Raw genomic sequence first — 23,800 nt, 5'->3', positions numbered from 1 at the left:
ATCTTCCTCAAAGCATTGTGATTGTTCTGTAATTCAACTTCAGGAAGCTTAAGGCAAATATTATGGTGTCTTGTAATCAAGAGAAATTATTTGTTTCCTTCATCTAAATGGGGTTTTTTAGAGAATGGAATATGTATTTCAAAGAATGAGACAGCAGATGAGGCTGGAGAAGCATTTGGATGATTGCCATTGCTTGAACTCACCTGTATCTCCAAAGTCACTTTTTTTCCTGGAGGACTCCAACTCATTTTGTGACCTCTATGCTCACAATATATCATCAAGCACTCAAGTACTTACATAAAATTTCTTAAATCAGGAAGAAAGTAAGCTTGGCAGCTGAACATCTGGTCCTGTTCACTTGTTGTTTTGTAACACAGTGGGAGGTGGAGGAGCTTTTGGAGAAAGAAGAAGGGGGAAATAGCAATTTCTGAAAAGAGCAAGTCATAGCATTCATAGTTGTTGAACCACTACTAAGTCTGTAAACCTTTCTGGTTAATAAAAATTAAAGCAGACATCCAATTTCTCCCAAAGATTATTTGCAGGTGAAAACATGAAAAAAAATCTGGTACTGAACCTTTTTGAATTAGTCCTTTTTAGAAGTTCAAAACTCAGCAGTTTTCAGTAAGAGATGGGAAAATAAAACTTGAATTGAAATAGCTACAATTTGATTCTGATTGTTTAAAGAGGTACAAAATGGTGAGATTTGAGCTGGAAAGAACAGACCCTACAAGTATGAAGTTTCAGTAGATATATTTCATAACTCTAAGATGGATTAACATCTTAAGGATTGAAAATGCTTTTGACCCCATCCAAACCACTGGATCAGATTCAAAGATCAAATCAGATTCAAAATGTATTATTGTCTGGATGGAAAAATGATGGTTTTTTGATACTAGATAAAAATAAGTTTTTTTTGATACTAGATAATTTTAACAAAACAGGCTATATTTGTTGTTCACAAACTTCTAATATACTACTTGGAGGTAATGATGGAAAATTCCTGAGAAGTTACATTAGCTCAAATTAATATAATATACAAACCAAAATTATTTTATCTCAGCCTGCAGAAAGAGCCCAGTATGAGCTGGGAGACAATCTTGGGGGTGTTATGTGGACTTACGTATGTTTGTTAGAGTTGGGCAAGCGTTTGTGTTTGGCATACTTGTAAAAATATGAGGAAAACATATGCAGTGTGAGAAACAACCTCTCACTTTAAAATTTCAAAGATTTACTAAACCTTAACAAATACAACAAATGACTGAATAAGGAGAAATAGCAGCACTAGAAGCATGGAACTAAACCACCACGTGCTCAACCACAAAATGGCTGCTTCACCTTTTATACTCCTGGTGTAGCATCAGGTAACCCTAACCTGTCCCAAAGTCAGTCAGTCAACTCTTCTTCACTGTCCATTGTAGGAGACTAATTTCTTGCAATTTGATTGAAGGTCAGGTGTTGCCATGCCATGCCCCCCCATCAACAAGCCTGCCCTCCCCCCAAATGCCCCAACTACCAAGGCCATCCTGTGACAACAATAAAATGGGAGGAGAAAGAGGACTATGGGGAGAACATATCACAATAACATAACTATACATCAATAAAACTTCTCTTAACATACACATAATATTAATTCCTTAATTGTGAGAGCCAACCATTGCATTACTCATCTATAACATGCAGAAAAACAGCATTTTAATGCCTATTATGTGAGGCAGACAGCAGTTTGCCACTACAATGTGTAGACAGTACTTGTCTCTGGAGGCCCTGTCTCATAACTGAAGCCTTCTAGCAGCTAGCAAAAATGCGTAAAAAATGTTGGAAGTTAGGACTTTTCCTTTTTTTTTTCTTCTTTCAGGGAATTTTCTTCCATTTGTTGCCTAAGAGATGATAGTGATCATACTTATGAGACAAAAGATGTGGTTGAGAGGAGGAGGAGGAGGAGGGGGAAGGGTGGGCCACCCTCTTAGCTGGCGGGCTTTCTCTTGGGAAGTGCAGAGATACCATGTAATTTTGGCTGGGAGGGGTGCTGGTCACTGGAGCTAGGCTCAGCTCCTTGCTCGCTCTCAGGACAGAGAATGGTCAGGCTGTTGCTGCTGCGGGGAGAATTTGCTGCCTCCACAGAGTTCTGTCCTTCACTGCTTCTCTTCAGTGCGTGAGCCTTTGATTGTAAGAGGGGCTGTTGTACTGGTACCTTTTCAACACCCGACCTCGCTGGAAAGGATCCTCACCATCAGTCTGGGTGCCTCAGGAGAAAACCTGGGACACCGGCCCATTGCTGAGGAAGCATGTCCTGGCTGCCACTGCACAGCTCCACTGTCTTCTACCGCTTTTTGTTACGCTTTAACCTAACAGCCCATGCCCGCCCAGACATGCCGCTGCTCCAGAGTTTTTGCTACACCTTGTTTTGTCACCCCACTTGTGCTTGCCTCTGCTGCTCCAGCCTTCTGCTCCGAGGTTCCTGCTATAGTCCATATTACCATCTGGAGGGGTACCGGGACTGGCTGCCCTGCATGAGTTTTTAAAGGAATCCCCTTTTCTCTCCCTCCTGCCAGCCCAGCCGCCATTGCCGCGTGGGGTGGTGCCCGGGCCCATGCCACAGCGCCCCCTACAGCCATGGGGGAATCACCGCACCTGCCCTGCCTGGCTGTGAGCCACCAGCGCCCCTGCTGGCCGTGAGCGGAACTGCACCGAAGGGGAGAGTTAGCTGTTATTGGGTATCTAGAGCTTTTCTCTGTTTGTTGCTGTTGATGTTGTTTGTTTGCATTTCTGAGAGATGACTGCTCACTTTAAAAATTTTTAAAGGTTTATTTCAACCTAAACAAAAAATGCAACAAGAGGACTAAATAAGAAAAAGCAGAGCTGGAAGCCTCCCCGTGGCTGGCTACCACGTGGCTGGCTCATCTTCAAGATGGATGCTTTGTCTTTTATATCTCTAGCTCCTCCTAGAGCCTTGTCAGTCAACCCCTTCCTTGCTGTCCAGTGGCGGAGGTCTGTTGTGGTGTGTTTTTGGATTTTTAACTGTTTAAACTGTAATATGTTAGATTTTCCTATTTTATGAAATGGTTTGTTCCACACTCCCCTGTTCAGTTTCAAAATTAATTAACACATAATGTCCTGGTCGAATAGAATGAATCGGAAAATCAAGGGGAGTTGTCTGAGCTAAAACTCCTTTTTCTCTTAACTCCTTCAGATTCTTGGCAATAGTTATTATATATTCCTGGATGGTTCTATCCCAAACTAACGATGGGTCCGTTGTCATACCCTGAGGATAAGGCATTCTATATAACATCTCATAGGGTGAAATCCCAGTCTCAAAATGAGGTTTAGTCCTTATATTTAATAAAGCTAAAGGGAGACACTTAGTCCATGGTAATTTTGTTTCTATCATCAACTTAGTCAATTGTTGCTTAATAGTTTGATTTATCCTTTCAACCCAACCTGAACTCTCAGGATGCCATGGAGTGTGATATTCCCAAGTAATTCCCAAAGCCTGACTCAGATCTTTAATTATCTTAGAAGTAAAATGTGTCTCCTGGTCTGAATCAATGACCCTCACTAGTCCGAATCTTGAAATTACATGGTCCAATAATATTTTAGCTACTGTTTGAGTTGTAGCCCGAGCAGCTGGAAATGCTTCAATCCACTGAGTTAATTGATCTATTATAACTAATAAATATTTCCACCAACCCACTCTTGGCAATTCCATAAAGTCAACCTGGATCTTTTCAGATGTGTTTTCTCCTGCAAGCCGGCACTTTTGATGGGAGCCTCTTCAGCGCGCTTATTTTAACTCATTTGCTTATGCGTTATTATATTTATAACTCTCCTTTCCAAGGGAGCTTGGTCTAGTCTCGGGACCACCCAAAATCTGGTGGTGGGGAGCTCCTTTCCCGAGAGCTATCCACCTCCCCAGGACCGGGAGAGTTCCCGGGTTTCGGCACCAAAAATTGTTATGTTTGCCCAATTATCCAATCACAAATAAAAGGCCAAACAAAATTAAATATAACAATAATTTTAATAAAATTTAAATGAAATAGTTACATTCAATAAATGGGCAGTATAATTTGGTTATAATAAAATATATTTTGGTTCGGGTAATGACGTATAAGCAAAATTACCGCGGGGTACGGAGCGCGCGGGCCTTGGGACCCCTGCCACCTCACGTACAAGCTTGCCAAGCCCAAAATTCCCCCCTTTATCCTGTCTATTATCAGCATCTCCTCCTATTTTCGATTCATCACTCTGGTATCTCCACCCTCACCTTCATCTTCACCGCGCATGCGCCACCATCTTTTAGGGGGTCGCACCACTCTTTGGGGGTCATCCAGATGAAGGCCGCTCCTCTTCCTCAGGTGTCCTTTATTATTTATTTGGGTTACACATGCACACCAAGCTAATGTCATATATGCCAAAACCAAAATTATATAAGCCAATATAATAAATCTTGTAAATTAACATATTTCTGATTTCCACCCAAGTTTTCCCTCTTTCAGTTAATTTTAGCAAGCTTTATCTGTCTCCTTTTCCTGCCTCGAACATCTGCAGAAAATAATGGGGGGGGTGGACCCTTCCCCTCTGCTTTCCTAGCTTTTTACCTTTTTAACCATTTTGTTATCTCCAAACATTGATTACTATATCCATATTGATCACTGTTTCAATTTTATCAGCATGAATCACACCTATTTATCACATTTCCCATTCCAAGGGAGGTTCCTACCTTGTTTGGCAGGCACCTGTCTTTCAAACCAAGACAAAAAGCATCTCTAAAACTATATCTGTAGAATGTATTTTTGTGTTTAGGGGCACACTCTGGGTCACTTTTGTGCTCTAGTACCCTTACTCTTTCCATAAAATGGTCTTAACAGTAAATAATGATTCTTTGCACTTTAGACTATTGGGCCACCTAAGCTGATTTTTCTGCCCTTTCTCCAGTCTTTGAGGAAGTCACTGACAAAAGAGAGAAATTCTCTCTTAAACTCTTGACTTTTTTGTGTCTCTTGTTTAATGTACCCCTGAGCCAGATGGACTGGGATTTTGGGAAGTGTGACAGGACTTTGATTCAGCTTTGATACTGTCCAAAACAGTGGTGCTGAGCATTTCTGAAACTGGGATTCAAGCAAGTTGTCCAAGTTATTTATTTTAACAAAAGGCAATATTCTGTATTTGGGCAGTCTGATTCCCTGCCTAAATAGAGAAAAGTCTGGGTGAGGATGAGAAGTGATGGCTTTGGTGTGGCAGGACATAGGAGCACTGCTGGCCAGGAATCCCTTCAGTGCTTCCCTCTGAGGATGGTGAGGCCCTGACACAGATTGCCCAGAGAAGCTGTGGCTGCCTCATCCCTGGAAGAGTCCAAATTCAGGTTGGATGGGGCTTGGAGAAACCTGGTATAGTGGAAGGTGTCTGTGCCCATGGTAGAGGGGGTGGAACAAGATCTGGAAGAAGGTATATTCTTTAATAACTTCCACCAGATGAATGCCTATTGTTTAATTGCTTGAAACGTACAAGTTTCCAGTCAGGAATTTATATTGCACATCAACAACTCCATCTTGTTTGAAATGTTTGCAACACTTGTAGGAATGATTAAATAGAAGAGGATTATCCCTAAACCCAAAGAATTAGATTATCAAAGAGAGATATCTCTGATACAAAGTAAGGAGATGCATCTGGAGTGGAAATATGGTTAAATATCAAAAAGTGGCCTTTTGGGCTGAAGTAGTTTATGGTTTTTTTTACTTGCCAGTCTAAGAAGCCTTCATATAATTCCACTTCTTAGTCAATTGCCTTTTTTTTCCCCTCCCTTTCATAAACAAGACCTATGTCCTGGATATCAGCTAGTGCTGTTTGAATCACGTGATACAGAGGTTTTCTGAAATGTATTAGGCATAAAGAGTAAATGGAATTATTCTCTATGTGTTCAATGAAGTGTTGTTGAAATGATGGCTGGGGGATATTTGCAGAAGTTAATGTACTTGTCTTCTATAGCAGTTGTCTTCAAACTCTTTCAGTTGTCTTCAAACTCTTGTTTTTGGGGGTAAAAAGTCATCTGGGGAAGCTCTGTCAACAGGGAATCAGTAATATTTGTAGAGACTGACTAAAGATTTTTTCAGCTCTGCTTTCTCCCTGCCACTGCACACTGTTTGTTATTTCATTTATGTTCCAGTTGTATCTCTAGCTGTGCAGTCAAAACAGGAACAATCCACACAAAGTTACTACTCACTTTCCAGTTGTGTTTAAATTCTTAGCCACCTTTCTAAGGGATAAGAAGGGAGGGAAAACAGTGCTACAGAGGCTTTGCCCAGTTGCTGAAAGGCAGTGGCTTTCTAGCATAAGAAGTTGTTGGGAGGAGTGATTTTTGTAAGAGAAGAATGAAATGATGCCTCTGTAAGCATTTGCACATATTTAAAGTTTATTCAAAGCTTTTGAAAGCTATGTGAACAGAGAAAGAGGAGGGGAACAGCCAGTTATTTTCTAGGTACAGATTTTCAGGTGCAGAACATATTTCCTGAGCTAGCTCTGTCTCAAGGCACACTATTTAAATAGTATGTTCAGTGTAGATATATTAGTAACTTAAACACTCTCAGTTTTGGAATGGGACTCATCAGTTTTGAAAAGGGAGAAATTATGCACTGCTTTGTGTTGCTGTTAAAGCTGTAATCCTGCATCTGTATGCTGTGTTTGAATCCCCTGTACCTTTATGGAACCCTGCTGAAATCTTGCATGAAAAAAAAATCTGGGTATTTTAGATTGCCAGTTGTGTTGACTGAAGGGTAGACAGTTAATTTTTAAGCTGTCTCTGCTGTGGGATGGGATACATGTGCTGGGTGGACACATAATCTCCAAGGAAATTTTATGGCTAAATGGGACAAGAGGCTTTGTTATAAAATTAGACTGTTTAAGTAGAAGATATGTATAGACTTGACTGTGAATAATTGCATACAAAGATTTGCATTATATATCTGTAAACTCTGAAGTGGATAATCTTTCCTGTATAAGAGTAATTACTTTTGTCCTGTAAAGAATCTATTCCATTTCTGCCCTAAAACAACACCCGATGCTCATAAACATAAACAAAAACTTACAGGCTTATTTTTCAAAAGTTCTTTCTGCAAAACTGTTGAACTTTGACTGAGTTGGCAATGAGTTTCTCTTTGGGAAGAGAAATGCTGGTAGCAATGTATTATTCAACAAGCCATCTTGTTCCCTTTTTTGATTTCTTGGCCACTCATAGAACTGCTGATGCCCTGTACCATCCAGGCTCATTGCAATAAGTTCAGCCCTGGAACAACAGTGGGAATAAATCTGTAAATGTACCTAGATCCTGTTATGAAAACAAAACTGTTCTGTGAATTTAGAGCTGAACTCTGAAGACCTTATTTTATGATCACAGTGTTTATGCTGATGTGCATCTGCCTGATTATTTCCCAGTATAGTCCTTGGACTGTTCTTCAGTCAAAGTGGTTTTATTTTTTCTTAATGTAATCAGGACCAGGGCAATGATTGTCCTCCTGTCCTGGGCATTGGTGAGGCCACCCCTCAAAACCTGTGTCCATTTCTGGGCCCTCACTGCAAGAAAGACATGGAAGTGCTGGAGCATGTCCAGAGAAGGGCAACAGAGCTTGGGAAGGGTCTGGAGCACAAGTCTGATGAGGAGCAGCTGGGAATTTTCAGCCTGGAGAAAAGGAGGCTCAGGGGGCAACTTCTCACTCCTGAAATGAAGGTGTAGCCTGGTGGGGCCATGCTCTTCTCCCAGGGAACAAGTGACAGGACAACAGGAAATGGACTCAAGTTGTGTCAGGGAACATTCAGGTTGGACATTGGGAAGAAATTCTTCTTGAGAAGTGATCTCAAGCATTGGAATGGGGTGCCTAGGGAGGTGGTGGAGTCCCCACCCCTGGAGGTGTCAGTGGATGACTGGACATGGCACTCAGTGTTCTGGTCTGAGAGACAAGATAGGGATTGGTCACAGGATGGACTTGATGGTCCTGGAGGTCTTTTCCAACCTTAATGATTCTGTGACTTCTAATGGAAACTTTAAGCAATAATTGTATCACCCAAGTTTCTAGAGCATCAATATGCCACAAGAAGTTGGTTATAAAGGGAATGCAGGCAGAAGTAGGCAAAGTACATGACAAAACATTAGCTTAAAGCAGCATATATGCTTATATGGCAGGCATGGCTTAATAAAATATGTTGATCTATTGACTCTAACAGGTATTCTAGAATTGTAATGTTGATTTCTTCTAATCAACCTTCTCCTTTGAGTATGAAAAAGCATTTTCTGTTTGTTCTAGCTTCTCTAGGCATGTGTTAGCCTTAATGGAAGTAGAGTGGCTTCAATCTTGTTCAAATGTACCAGAAGATGTTTCTATAAAGTTTGGTATTAAACAACTAAATTGATGATATTATATGTGTTATTGAGGTATTGCAGACAGCCACTTTAACCACCAGACTTTTAAGCACAGAAGTTGTGCTGGAGATAGTAGTGACACAGGGGGCAGAAACTGCAATTACATGTGGTTTACTCTAAAAAAGAAATCATGGCTTTAAAAAATATTTTTATTGTGTTTTTACAGAATTGCAGAATTGCTGACATCTTTGTTTTATTTTTGTCTCAGTTTGAGACGATTTAAAGGAGAACACTCTGGAATGAGTTGCCTCCTCTAAAGTGTTCCAACAATTCCTTTCCAGCAATAGGAAATGAATACTAATAGATGAAAATAACAAAACTGCACAACAGTTTATTAACAGACAGAATGCCCACAAGGCAGGAAAAAAAGTAAATAACTGCTAGATATGAAACTGTTAGATTTCACTCCCCACACTCTGGAACAAAACCCCAGAATGCCAGAGATTATCTGCTGTCAACATGCAATGCGGGATGGTGTCAGCTTCCATCCTGGGAAGGCAGAAACTTTCACGGAGCAGTTCCAGCAGCAGACGGAGGCCTAGTGGTTCATCTGGCATCAACCTTCTCCCCAGGACAAAGTACAGCAGATAATGGCAGGTAAAGCAGCTGGCCTGGAGCCTCTCAGTGTGTTTTCTTCCCACTTTGGCATGGTTCATGGAGTATGGCTTGCATTGGAGTAGGGCAGCTCTACTCCTGCTGACACAATGTCCCTGGTCTCTGACAAGGAGCTGCTCAGTTCGCCTTAAGGCAGCCCAAAGACTGCTACTGCAGCGTCTCTGAGCAGAGGAAATGAAAAGCTTTTTGCCTGGGCCAAAAACCAAACCAGCCCAGCAAAACCCACGCCACACAGAGCCATGAAAATGGTGGGCAGGGAGCTTTTAAAACCACTCATGCAAAAGCAAAACTCTTCATCCCCCTGGTTCCCCACACACCAGCTCTTGTGCTACAGGGTCTTAAAAATACAATACCCATTTTTGGGCACAGAGCTGAGGATCGTGGAATACACTAGCACAGTAAATCACTCTAAGACAATTTTTGAGACAGTGAAACAGCTTAGTCTAAGTACCTGCAGACAAGATCATCATATTCCATTACACGAAGGAGCAAACCACTGAATTGTGACTATTGGCTCATGTCCTGAGCTTTCCCTTTTTCTGATGCAAAGTTGCAAAGTGTTTCATCAGGGAAATACTTCAGAGGATGTGGCTCCTAAAACATCTTTCCTGTGGAAAGCTGTGATGATCACTGAGTTAAAATTTATGCCTGATTTTAAAATAGATAAGGCATAGAGGTTTTTTTATTCCTGTTTCCTGTGTAACTTTCCAGTGTTGTTCTAATATTTTCTAATCTGAATACCTGTATGTTGCTTTGCTTGTGTAGCTTTTACTGTGATGAAGACTGTAGTGTTTTGCAGTTGTGTTTTTAAATTTTCTTTGTCCCCTTTAAGGAAAACTTGGCACCTCTTATACTGTGACCTATTGTTCCTAGCTCTACCTTCCGGAGGATTTCTTCTAATCAACCTTCTCCTTTGAGTGTGAAAAACATGTCTTTGCTGTAGCTTCTCTTGCTAGTGTTAGCGTTAATAGAATTAGAATAGCTTGTCTTGTTCAAATATGCCAGAAGATGTTTCTATGAAATTTGGCATTAAAAAACTAAATTATCTATTAAAGGCATGTAGAATTAAAGTTAAAAATATACATTCATACTGTAAACTACAGAGTTGATTGATGGTATCGGTCATCAAACATGGCTTCAGTTGCTTCTGCCAGGAAAGGACTATTGAGCAACCTCGGCAATGTAAAAGAACTTGTGAATGAAAACGGGATGAGCAATTTGGCCATTGCATTTGGATTTTAGGAAGGGTTCACTATATTCCTTTAGCTGTGAGAACTGATAATCATGTTCTCTGCTCATATTGGCAAAGAACCTGGTCTTTAGTCTGGAGGACAAAAAGCTTAAAAACTAAGTTCAGAGCTGTCTAATAGGATGCAGTCCTCAAATTCATGGGTCAAGTGACATTTACACAAGTGAAACCACCACTCCCACCCCAGTTACTGGAAGCATCTTAGAAATCCTAAATTCACAAAGCATCACACAAGACCCTTGCTGAATATTTAGAGAGCAGCCTACCCATGCTGGAAGGGCCTGGTTTGGGTTTTTTTTGTTTGTTTTTTTTTGTTGGTTTTTTTTTGTTTGTTTGTTTGTTTGTTTTTTGTGTTGTTTTTTTTTTTTTTTGATGGGCATGCTAAATAGAATGAAGTCATAGTATTGTGTCCCAAAGTCAGCAAAATTTGAATGAGAAAAAGCATACGTAACACCATTTTAAAAAAATCACCTCAAGGTTTAAAAAAATCACCTCAAGGAGTTACACACATTGCATATAGAAGTATATTCTAGGTCAATATTAACACCTTTCTTCAGAGAGAAAGGGTGTTAAAAAAATTTAAACTATTTCAGATGTTTTATCTCCTTCATTGGTGAAACATAGTGGGATATAAGGTGGCAATGCTGACTTGGTCATTATACTTTGCTGCAAATGAGACATTTGTCTGTAGTTGGCCAAATTAGCTATCCTGCCTGCTATTTGAGATGTTTGCTGTGCACAATTCTGGTTAGTTAGCTACTCCTATACCTTTAAGAGCCAGAACTTAATACAGTGTTGTATGTACTCATCCTTTGCAGTGTTTTGTAGAAATATTGAAGTTAATCAAAAAAGTGTTGAGAAGATCCATTTGAGAGGAACTGAGGATGGCAGACAGGTTGAAACTGGATGATCTTTAAGGTTTTTTCCAACCCAAATCATTATATGATTATATGATGCACAAGATATTTGGTTCCAGCTTAAATTAGACTAACTACAGCATGAGACACCTCCTCAATTTACCAATGTATTTACTTAGAACAATTTTAAACTATACTGTCAAGGTGTTCCTCCTAAACATACATGCTTCTACAGTAAGGGAACTTGTCTGACTTCACTGGTTCTGAATGGGCAAGGACTCCAGTTTCATAAGGACTACACTGGAACTGTAAATAATAATGGTTGATAGAGTTTGAAAGTAAACAAAATCTGTTTTCAGGATTTTAGGATAAATAATGAGTGCATTTATAGATTTTTAAGTGAGGTGACTTCATGAAAGCGTTTATTCTTTCCAAATTGTTTGGCAATTCCAGCAAAAGTCACTTAAAGGTTGTAGGAGACTTCAGTGATCTTTATCACCAATTGAGGGCCAGAATGGTTGTGCTCATTTGGCGAGCGGTGGGGTATTGTTTGTTTCTTCTGATTTTCCAACTCTCTTGTGTTTCAGAGCTGATTTTACAGTTGATGTAAATCAATCTTGGTACTATTGACTTCAGTGGAACACACTGGTTTGCACAGGGTACTGAGCTTTATTTTGCAAATTTAATAACATTATGCAGTTTCACAAGGTGTTTGCACAGGGAAATGTTTCTGCTGGATTGTTACCCCTAGAAATGCAAAGGGAAATCTGTTCATCTTCAGCTTTGCGCTGTATGATATGAGGGGGGTGGGACAGCAGTGGTAAGGGGCTTCTACACCAATGGCCTATTTACATTGTCTTTTGAAAAATGGTGGCACTAGACACATGTTCTCAGCATCTTGATGCATCTTAAAATAAGCAACAGCTGAAGCAGCTATAGGTTCTCATTGCATTTGCAAGCTGTCTTTGAGCTGCCAATGAGTTGCTGTGGAAACCATTCGTGAGCAGGACCAGGATGTGGCTGGAAAATAGGCTTTTTTTGAGAGCCTGACTAGTTTAAACTCCCATCCCCCATTTGCAGAAGCTCCCTCCAAATTGCCATGGAGACAAGAGGAGTACTGGTGTTTTGAGACTTGTAAAAGTGTGAGCTATAAATATTTATTTGGCTAACAGCATATGCTTTCTGTGATGTCTCTCTGTTGGAATAAACTCCATGCTACATTGAACCTTTGCAAGTTTCACATTCTGTGCATGCAAGCCCTTCCTCTCTTCTCTGTGAGTAGAAAAGAAGGAAGCAACATAAACATTGAAGGGAATTAAATTTTACATTTTGATTATTAATTATAAAACATTAAATTATAATTTTTCCTCTGTATTTCCCCCTCTCATGCAGTACTCCTTCAGTGTTGGCGACTACTGAAAGAAAAGCTTAGGAGGCTGTTGAGTTTATCTAGAATTGTTGTACTTTTGTGTTCAGTTTTTCAGAAAGGCTGACCTAAATAATCTCTTGCTTTCTTGCCCTGTGCCACTTGACTTTTTTTCCCTTCCACTTTCTTCTCTACAAGCACTTCAAGTTTTGTGTTTCTAGAGCCAACTGTCCTTGGGGCTCTGAAATTAAATTAACCATTAACATGACCTTAAATTCTTAGGACTCCCACTGATAACTTTAGATAATTGGCTCTGAAAACTTCAAAAGTCTTAACAAAAGTCTTTTGTTACTTTTATTTTAAAGGGTTTTTTTCATTTTCTTTTTCTTAACTTGAAAACTAAGACTAAAAACACCATGACAAATGTGCTGGCTTTCCAGATTTCACTTAACAGTCCTCACAAAGCTGAGGATTAAGGTAACTGAGTGACTGAAATTGAGTTTCTTTTGCCTATTTTCCCCCCAGTGATGTGGGATAACTTCCTCTAGCTGTTGTTCAAAATTTGAGGTCTTGATGCTGTGTTTATGTTGTTAACTTAATCACAGGGTCACAGAATGGCTTGGATTGAAGAGACCTTGTTGGAGACTGAAATGTTATGGTTTATGGCTTAAACATCTTTATGAAAAACTTTTGTCTGTTATAGCAAAGGTGTATAACAGCACTGCACCAGCAAAGCCCACCCTGGATGGGCCTCCTGACTGAAAACCCTGAACTGTGGGTTAAACCACCTCTAAGGCAAATTGAGATAAAATGACGCTATTGTGTGAAGCATCTGGAAGAGCATCCACAGCAGGGCCCAGCCCAGCACCTTTGGGGTGGAGGCCACAGCCCCAGGTTTTTCTGCTGCCAGGCTCCCACAGATCCCTACATAAAAGCAGGGAAGGAGGAGAGGGTTCGGGTGGGTGGCATGGCCTCTGGCTAGATGCAGTGAACATCCATCCTCCACTGGGCAGACTGGCCCAGCTGTGGGGCCCCCCCTTTCTCCCTCTTTTACTATTAAATAAAATAGGTCAATTTTTTGGTATCAGCATCTCACCTTGCTTGGTTTTAATCACTTTTTTGGTATATTCAAACTTTTCTGCATTCAATCTGTTTTATTCATAGAGAATTAGTTCCCTTTCTTCTTCTCTGCTTAAGAGGGGACACAGCGACCCTAAAGCTCATCTAGTTTCAATCCCTTGGTAAGAAGACCAGATGGAGGGAAGCAGTGAGACATCACTGAGGACCTTGGAAGTGCTGATAAGTTTCTGCTTAATCTGTGTCACTCTCAGGGATGGAGCATCCAAAACTTCTCTGAACAACCTGTTCCAGTGCCTCACCACACTCACTAGGAAGAATTTCTTCCCAATATCTAATTTAAACCTGTCCTCTTCCAGTTTAGATACATTTCTCCTTGTCCTGTCACTACCTGCCCATGTAAAATGTCTCTATGCATGGCTCTTGTAACCCCTTTAGGTACTGAGAGGCTGCAATAAGGCTCTTTTCCAGGCTGAATAATTCCAATTCTCTTAGTCTTTCCTCATAGCAGAGGAGTTCCATCCGTCTGGTCAACTCTGATCAGTCCTCTGGACTGGCTCCAACAGGTCCATGTCCTCCCAATGCTGGGGACCCCAGAGCTGGATGCAGCCCTGCAGGAGGGGCCTCACCAGAGCGGAGCAGAGGTCCAGAATCCCCACCCTCCCCATCTACCCAGAGGGCTTTGAATGCAGCCCATGACGTGGTTGACCATACTGACATGTGATTGACTTCACACAATGAAGCTGAGTTTATTCCAGTTATTTCCGGTTATATTTTGATGCCTAAACCACCAGTTTCAGAGATGGGTTAAGGGCTTTGGGTAGCTCAGGAGACTCCAGCAGAATACTCCAGCTGTGAATACTCCCAGTCTCTCTCCAGCATGCCTGCTGGAGATTGGCATTCACCAAGCAGAACTGGTGGAAGGGGAAGGCTGCTTAACACAGACCCTGACAGGAGTGTGGATGGGGAAGAGTGGTGCGTCTGAGCCCTGTCAACAACTGTCAGAGTTAAGATGGTCCAGCCTGCTGATGCCACTCTAAGCAGTGTTGGTAGCCTTTGGGTGGTAGCAGCCACATCTTGGACTACTAAGAAGAATGGGAGTTATTAGTCTGGGTGTTTTTTGATAATTCATTACTAATCCTGTCCAACGGTAGGCAGCTTTTCCTTCCCCTTCCCCTTTTATGGACTATGTAGTCTGTAGGCTACTTCTCCTAGAGAACTGCTGAGACACTTGGATATTCATAAATCTATGGGATCAGTTAGCCTGATTCGATGATCTTGAAGGTCTCTTCCAACCTAGTGATTCTGTGAATTCTGTGAAGTATGGCAAAAAGGGAGCCAAAACAGGTGTGCATGACAATGGCAAAACTCCAGGTATCATCTGAGTGCCTTGTGGTAGGTAGTTCCATGGCTGAGAATTTTGCATCAGCACCTAAGGCTTTACCCTGAAGTGGTCACGTCTGAAGGATGCTAACACCAAACAGATGTCTGGTTTCCTATTCTCTTTCAGGGACTTCATAAGAGAATTGGCTTTATTCTTGAAATACTGGACTTCCTAAATTTACAGTATCCTCAGAAACCCTTTGTTAAACTTTGCTTTAGACCACCTGTTGTTTAGAACTTGGCAAAACAAATGCAAGACTGGTTTTTCTCTTGTACTTATAACTTTGTTTTGGTTCTGTTCTCATGTAATTTCTTCCAGGCACTTTTGATTTGTTTGAACTAATATGTTTTTCCTTAATGATTCATCTAGCTAGTAGTTTCCGTTTACAGCTGTGTTTATCAAATGGAAAGTGTGGTTTTTTGGAGTTTACTTCTAAACAAACATAGCTACTGACATGTAAAAGCAGCTCTTTTTTTTTCTTTTCTTTTTTCATGGTCTTTAAAAAGCAGTCTGAATAAAAGGTTTACTGGTACAGTGATACGTCATCTTTTCAGTATTGCTCTTTATGTGGTGAATTAAAATCTAAAGCTGAAGACTTGGATTCTGAATATTTGGCACAGACATTTCTCGAAGGATGTCTAAGGGAAGAGATCCTCTAGCTTTAAGGACCTCTCCTATCTTTCTGCTTGATCAGAATATATAATGGTTTTAATATAGTCAGCTGTCTCTGCACCACCTTACATTACTGTTTAAACTCTAAGCTTCTTGAAAAGGGTCATGTATATGTGTGGTTTGTGTGTGTGAGGAGGAGGGCTGTGTCTTTGTTGAACTTCTTTCTCTCCCTTTCTCCCCCTCTTTCTCATATTTTCCACTTAACTGTATTGTATAATAGAATCTTCATGTATTCTGTAAATCTCTTGATGTAAGGGTAAATATGGAGACTTTGTGCAGTTGCAAGCTCCCAATAAAAAACATGCAAAGTAATTCTGTAATGACTTCCATAGTGGAAAGTAAACACCATGCTCTTGCCCCAGAAGTCATAAAATGTGTTTTCCTTTTGTGGCTTCATATTCTGTGAATATTTTGATGATGACAGTGAGCTGCATGATACCTGTATTAATGAGGAGGAGAGAAATTTCCAGGCCCATGAAACAGAGAATGTAATACAATAGTGAATTGCATGTACTAGAGCTGTTTTGTGTCCACATAGCAGAGGCTGATGAGACAATAATTTATAAATGGTTTTATCCACACATTGGACACCTAGAAAGGCTTCCTTTTGAAATGTTATCAGTCATTAACTGTTAACAGTCTCAGAATAAAATGATCCTCCCCATCATGAAGGAAGATGTTATTTCAATAGATAAATGTAATTTGTTAACTACTGGCATCTAGAATATGGAGGAAGAGGGGGCAAGAGGGGTATTGTTCTAGAAATATGGTTTGGGTAGAAGTCACGTGTTAATTTTTTTCCCATAAATCTAAATAGGACCTAATAGGTTAAAAAGAAAATTACTTACTAATTCCAGGCTATTCTAGACCTAGCCTGAACAAAAAAAAATAAAGGAGCTGGGCTGTGTATAGACTTGCAGGAGAAATTATTGCTTTGGGAGACACTGGAGAAATGGTTTCCTCCTCTGGTTTCAGCAGGGTGTGAGGGGGCTTATACAGAGGATTTTAAAAATTTCTTTCTTTAAAGTTCAGTAGGAAACCTTTCTTGGAGGGATGGAAAAAATTTCTAAGTTCTATTTGTAGTGCAAATATGTTTTTTGCTATTTCAGTATTCTCAGAGTACATAAATGTCATTGCTAGAATTCTTCATGTCTTAATATTATAATAGTATCATGTTATAATATTTCATATTATAAACAACTGATTATAACTTTTGGGGTAACATAAAGTGGATAGAATTGAAACATATTACAGACAGGATAGCTATACACAATTTGCATCTTTTGGTAATGTGCACACATGAAAATTCACTTTACACTGTCAGGTGAGGCTGTGTTCTTTTAGACACAAGAATTGTTGGACATGTATTTGGAAGGGGATGTGAGATAGCAAGAAAGAACCACAGAGAATCCATGTTGGAGCAGGCTCCTGGCAGTAACTGTGACCTATAGAAAGCAACCCATGTTGGAGTAGGGGAGAGCATGCAGAGGAAGGAGCAGCAGAGAAGAGCACATTCCCACAACTACTGCATTTACTCTGTTTTAAACTGGCAGTAAATTTAATTATTTTTTCCTAAATTTAGTCTGTTTTGCCTGTGATGGCTAACTAAACTCCCTGACTCCCATCTTTCTCTTGATCCATGAGGTTTTAATCTTATTTTCTCCCTGGTCATGTTGAGGAGGAGGAGTGAGCGAGCAGCCATGTAGGTGTCCGGCAGCCACGCAAAGTCAATGCACCACAATTTACAGTGAATGAATAACTGAACTCTTGCTACAGTGCCAGGGCCTCAGATACCATTTCTGAGTGTTGCTCCATGACTCAGAAGCAGTGGTTACAGATACCTGTAGAACTGTACTTTGTATTTTTAAAGGATGCTGAAAAAAACTCTAGAAAATTAAGGAGGGAAAAGGCCATAGGAACAGAATCAATGAAGAATTCCCTCTGTGGTGTTGGACTTAAACCATAAGGAATGATCTTTAATTGACAAGAAAACTGTGATAGGGTCCTATGTTGTATAGGATCAATGCTGTTTAATGTCTTCATTATTGACACAGACAAAGGGATCGAGTGCAGATTTGCTGATGACACCAAGATGAGTGGTGCTGTTGCTGTGCACTTGAAGATTTGATTGTCATCCAGAAGGACCTGGACTAGCTCAAGAAATGGCCCATGGGAATGTCATGAGGTTTAAACAGACTGAATTCAAGGTGTTCCACCTGGGTGAGGCCAACCCCTGGTATCAGTCTAGGCTGGGGGATGAACAGAGCAGCCCTACAAGAAGGACTTGGGGGTGTGGGTGGGTGAGAGGCTGGACATGCCCCAGCTGTGTGCACTGGGAGCCCAGGAATCCCCTGTGTGCTGGGCTGCATCCAAAGCCCTGTGGGCAGTAAGGAAGAGAGGGGACTCTGTCCCTCTGCCTGACTCTGGTGAGACCCCACCTGAAGTGCTGCATCCAGCTCTGGGTTCCCAGCATAGAAAGCACATGGACCTGTTGGAGCAAGCCCAGAGGGCCACTAAAATGATGATGGGGATATGGCATGCCTCCTGTGAAAACAGTCTGAGAAAATTTGGGTTGTTCACCCTGTGAAAGAGAAGGCTCTGGGAACACCTTATTGTAGCCTTTCAGTGCTTACAGGGGACTTATAAAAAAGATGTGGACAAACTTTTTAGTAGGGCCTGTAGTGGGTTAGAACAAGGGGTAATGGCTTAAACCAAAAGAGGGTTGATTCAGACTAGCTATAAGGAAGAAGGGTTTTACAGTGAGAGTGGGGAAACACTGACACACATTACCCAAAGACATAGTGGATGCCACATCCCTGGAAACATTCGAGGTCAGGCTCTATAGGGCTCTGAGCAACCTACTCCTGTTGAAGACGTTCCTGCTCATTTGTAGGGAACTGTAAAGATGACCTTTAAAGATCCCTTGCAGCACAAACCATTCTGAGATTCTATGATGATATCTTCAAACAAACAAAACTTTGAGCACTGAAAGCCCAAATGGACTCACTCAAGGCAGAAGTGAGGCACTAACTTCAACAAAAGTAATCAACTGTTAAAAGAAAGCCGTAAGAATCAAGAAATTGTTAATTTGTTTGTGTCTTCAGGTCAAGACTAGATATTCATCTGTTAGGGTGTGTGCAACTCTTCCCCCATTAAGCAGGGGGAAGGGAAATTAATAATTTAGGGATGGACAAAGGAGGTCTGTGTGCTTAAGAACATCTAATCTTGCTATTTTCCTAGTTTCTGTCAGTCAAAAGAAAATTGTTTTTAACCAAGTCAAGTTTTTAAATAATCATGGAAACAGGTTCTCAGTTCTTGTCCATTTCTGCTATAGCAATTTTTCAGTTGGCTGATGCAGATGGAGGAAACAGACTGCATTAGAAGTGTCTGTGCTGTCTTCAAAACTGGTACTAAACCAAGAGAACTTGAGATGCTTTGGGGGGGGGGAAAAAAAAAAAAAAAAAGTACACCTGTGTAAAGAACTGTGTTCAGTTGTTAAGCACTTGCTAGCCTGACATGGATTAACTGTAATACCTGTGCCCAACTCCTGGTAGCTGGGTGGGGGTTGATGTGGTTCTAGTGGTTATTTCACTTGTTCTTTCTGGAATTTCAGTGTTCCCAATACATGAGTGTGAGGAACCAATTTAATTTTGAGCTCTGTCTTGATATTATTTGAAATTACCAGAGGTGTGGGGGGAGGGGCTGTACAAGTGCAGGAGGCAGCTAGGAGAAGATGGAAAGCCCCATCTCCCAGAAGACTTTGCCTGGCAGCCATCTCACATCTCACATACAATAGGCAATCAGTAGGAGACCACTAAGGACACTGACCTCCAGAGAGGTTCTCCAGTCAGATGGTGAAAGGACAAATGGCTGCAATGGAATGTTGGACTGGGCCAATGATCTCCTCTCAGCACTGCAGACCTTGGGAGGAGCCAGGGGTTATAAAAGTAACTATGTGAAAAGCTTTGGAGCTTTTTGTCATTTTGCCCTGACTAGCTGGTTATTTTGCCCCCATTTTTGCCTTCACCGGCCCTTGTTTGCCCTTGCTCTCTTGCTGTCCCCCTCCCTGGCTGGGCACTTGCTGACCACTTCCTGTGTCCAGCCCTCCCACTTCATCTCCCTCCCATGCTCAAGCTGTCGCCTGTCCTGCCTGCCTGTGTTCCTGCCCAATGCTCTACCTGCTTCAACTCCCTGCCTGCCTTGTCCCTGCCTGAGCCACCCACTTCCAACTCTGCGTCGCTGATCTAGCCTGTCGCCACGGTATCCATGACCCTGCCCAGGGTTCTGCACCTCCTGCCCGAGCCCTCTCACCTCGTGTCTGGCTGCCCGTTCATGCAGGAGCCGTGTCTTTGCTCTGGGAGTGGCAAAGGCTCCCCACGGCGGGGTGCATGCCCACGCCACCTGCCAGCTGGACGTTGATGGCCCACTCTGAGGTTCTGGTGGTAGCGCCCATTTTTTCTCTCAGTCGCCCCCCTCTCTTTCTCTGCCCATTCTTTTTCCTTCTCCGTGTTCATTTTCTGTCTTTTCTATTCTTCCTTAGTAGGGCAACATGCTTTTCGCTACCAATAAATGGTTCTCACTCGCCTATGCTTTAAAATCATTTAAAAATTGGCAATACGGACCCACATAACCCATTTATTACAATTAAATGCCCATTTTATCTTTGCTGCCTACCACCAAAAGCAAACATCAAGTCAAATGCACTGTTTACAACACAGTCCTCACTGCAGTTGTATTTATTTTTATGCTGCGAAACTGTGTAATTACTGCTTCATTTTTAAATTGCTGTCATATTTCTCTCTATCTTTCTGACGAAAAAAGGGTGAATTGTGGTGTTACATTTTAGTTAAATGATATGCTCTGTCTCACCCCTTGAAAATGTATGGTTTATTCCACATCTGTGGTCCTGCCCTGAAGTCTCATGTGTCTGTAATCCCATTGGCCCAAGTCTGATTCCGCGCCCACTTTGAATTTCCCTCTTAAGCTGTGCGAGGGAGGCCAGACTCGCTCTTGGCCCCTTTCTCCCTAAGCTCTCCCTCCCTTCCCCTTCCCCTCTTTTTCCTCAGAAACCTTGCTGTTCCCAGGGGTGGGACCCCAATAATCCCTCATCTAATCGGCACCCTCAAAAGCCGTGTGGAGTCTCCTTGCCTGCCTGCTGCTGCCAGCCAACTCACAGCCCAGGGGTCCTCTGGGGACTCCCTGGGGAGTCCCCTCAAACGAACTGCAACACTTTTCACTACCAATAAATGGTTCTCAGATATAATACCTGCCTCGTTTCATGTAATTCCATCCTCAGCCATCTGTTTTAGAAGAACGTCCTGCAGTTCCCCCTTAGTGGAAGGTAACAATGAGATATGAGAGTGTATGGGGATTTTTTTCTTTCTTTGAGTTAAAACTAGATAAATCTTTATTATCTTCCTTCCCATTTCAAGAAGAATTTGAGATAATTGCCAATTATGGTACATATTTTTACCCTGTAGAATCTGTAAGTGGTATTCTTCAGAAGATATGCATGCCTTGTAATAAGAATGTTATGGAAAATACCCTTATTGATTAATAGATGCCTCCCCAGTTATAAACAGACATTGCCATAGTATAAAATGTTTACTGTTTATATAGAACTTGTTACATGCAAATATCATTATGCCACTGTAAAAAAAGAAATATTGCTTATATTTTACAGATGCCAGAACCTGGAGAAAAAAGATGAACTGTTCAAGGCCAGCCCTGGTCTAGCCCTTAGTTTGTACTCTCTCTTGTAGGCAATGTCTAACTTGCACAGTGTGAGGAGGTCTCAAAAATATTGCTTGAAGCTGCCACAGCACATGTGAAATCACAAATGTTTATTGCTGAATTGTCTTTTCTTTGCTGTCCCCCTGCAGATCCTGGTGTGTCTGGAATCTCCATTGAAACAGATAATAAAAATGTAAAAGCAGAGGAGTTTAAAGGTACAGTATGGGCATTGTTGTGATAATTTTTAATATATACACAATACATGCAAACTATGTATACAGAGGCTGGGCAGCTATTGAAGTTTTCTTCCTCTTTCCTGAAGGGTCTTGTGCCTGCTCTCTCCACTGATTCTGCATTATCTTGATCTTGTCCCCATTTTCTCTTACTCGAGGTGGGGTTGACCTAGGTGCTCTCCAGAGATCCTTTTCAACCTCCCCTGTTCTGTGGTGCTGTGACTTGTTTGTCAGCAGCCTGGTTTCCCTTCCATAGAATATTATGGGAGCTGATGGAAAGGAGAAACATTAAATATGCTACAAGACAGAAAAGTGAGGGACTAAAGAGAACACATATAAGTTAGTTAATTGTAAGTAACAATAATTGAATGGCTATTTTTACTTGTCATTAGCTGTAATGGCTATTTACATAGTTATATATGTATATATATACGTGTCATATATAAAATAGCAAATTATTTCTGATGATGGGGTGGAGAGCTTACAGAGGCAAAAAGGAAAACCTGTTTGCTGGGTAGATGAGAAAGGGGAGTACTATAGTGTGAGTTTTGTGGGTTATGTGGGTTTGTTTTTTGAATTTGATTGGAGTAGAGAGAGAGCTGGGAATTTGGGATCAAAAAACTGTTCTCTGAGCTTTAAACCTTATTCAGCTTCTTGAGGTAATAATCAGATATTTTAGAGGTCTCTAAAACTGTCATCTGGACTTCTGTTAGGTATTCTTCTATTGACAGAAAGCATTTAGAGCTCAAGGCAGGCAAAAGCAGAGAGAAATGCTTCAGCTAATATTAAAGTTTGATTAAATTCTCTTTTTATATGGCATATGGCTTGCATTTTTTCTTTTGCTATTTGTACATTGAATGGAATCAGTTTTGCACAGCTCAGATGCCGAGCCAAGTTCTCCCTGTGTAGCAGCACTAAGGGATGGTAGAGCCCATAGACAGTTATTCCACTGGGTGCAGCTGGTCTGAAATGCATTTTCCTTTTCTCCTCTAACTCCTCTTACTGTAGAGGAGGATGGTCAGGCACTGGGACAGGCTCCCCAGGGGAGTGGTCATGGTACCAAGCCTGACAGATCTCAAGGAGCATCTAGGTGACACTCCTAGTCATGGTTTTGTTTTAGGCAGTTCTGCAAGGAGCAGAGAGTTGGGCTCACTGATTCTTAGCATTCCTTCCAACTTGAGATATTCTATAATTCTATCACCAATAATAGCCTCCAGACCAGATGTAAATCCAAATTAAATATTGTGCAGATCTCTCCAAGATTCCAGAGGGCTTTTGTAGGCCTAGCAGTACCAGTGCTGATGCACGGTATCCTGTGGACCTACCTTAATGCAAATCTGGAAAATACCTCTCCCTGACTCCATTACTATGGGAAAAAGCAGGAGAGGGGTGCTATAACTAAGGACAATTTTATTTTATGTTGTCTCTGTTCTGTGCACACTCCCTTTCTTCCATCCATTCCTTTTCTCTGAATAAGATTAGTGGGTGGGCATCACTGCTGGGGTTTTTTTTCTGAAACAAAAACATGTGGCATGCAAGAAAGGGACAGCTCATTTGAGACAGAGGTGACTTGTTCAGCTGAGAACACTTCAGCTGAGCTGTCTCTGTGTCAGCTAATAGAGACCAGCTCATTTGACAAGCCAACTGTCACAAGGCCAGTAGCAAAAGCAAGCTAAGCTTGAATGATGGTTTTTCTTTGTTAGAAGGATACAAAAACAAAATGGGAAGGAAACTAGCAAAATCTTAAGATTCAGGAAGCCTCCACCCATACACTCAACCTGAAGTCAGGAACCTCAGACTTCCTGAGTGCACAGTATGTTTTTCAAAGCAGCCAGTGCACGTGTAACATGTTTCTGGCAAGGAATGCCCTCCTGCCTCAATTTTTCTTTCAAGTCTGGATATTTTTTTCCCCTGTGAGGTTTCACCAAGGCTACCAGTCTGGGTTTTTGTTTCTTTTCAGAGCAGACCTAGGAAATCAGACTCTGAAGGGCAAGAGAGTAGATCTGTCTGTAGCTCTTAATTACCTTCCAGCCTCATTTGTTTAGACTGGAAAGGAGAATGATGGCTGATTATGTTTGAGCAGTGCATGTTTGCATTATGGAAGCTAGATAGGCCTTGTCAAAACTATAAAGGCTTTTGTTCCGGATACTGTGGCCTGTATAGGAAAATTAGTGGCTTACAGGTAGCAAGGTCTATATTGCATTTGT

General features: G+C 41.3%; 1 protein-coding gene across 2 annotated transcripts in view; it reads left to right on the top strand.

Annotated features, from left to right (window-relative positions):
• The window catches only part of JAM2 (junctional adhesion molecule 2), a 45,618-nt gene that overhangs the window by 5,626 nt on the left and 16,192 nt on the right, over positions 1-23,800 (top strand). For both annotated transcript variants that reach the window (XM_041414804.1, XM_041414803.1), the window contains exon 2: positions 21,510-21,575. In XM_041414804.1, coding sequence (XP_041270738.1) covers positions 21,510-21,575 — 66 coding nt within the window. The remainder of the gene's footprint in view (positions 1-21,509; positions 21,576-23,800) is intronic.

This window comes from Onychostruthus taczanowskii, unplaced genomic scaffold (genome assembly GCF_017590055.1).
Source record: "Onychostruthus taczanowskii isolate IOZ18803 unplaced genomic scaffold, ASM1759005v1 scaffold47, whole genome shotgun sequence".
Lineage (NCBI taxonomy): Eukaryota > Metazoa > Chordata > Aves > Passeriformes > Passeridae > Onychostruthus > Onychostruthus taczanowskii.
Note: the sequence above shows the minus strand (reverse complement) of the source record. Positions and strands in the feature narration are given on the sequence as shown.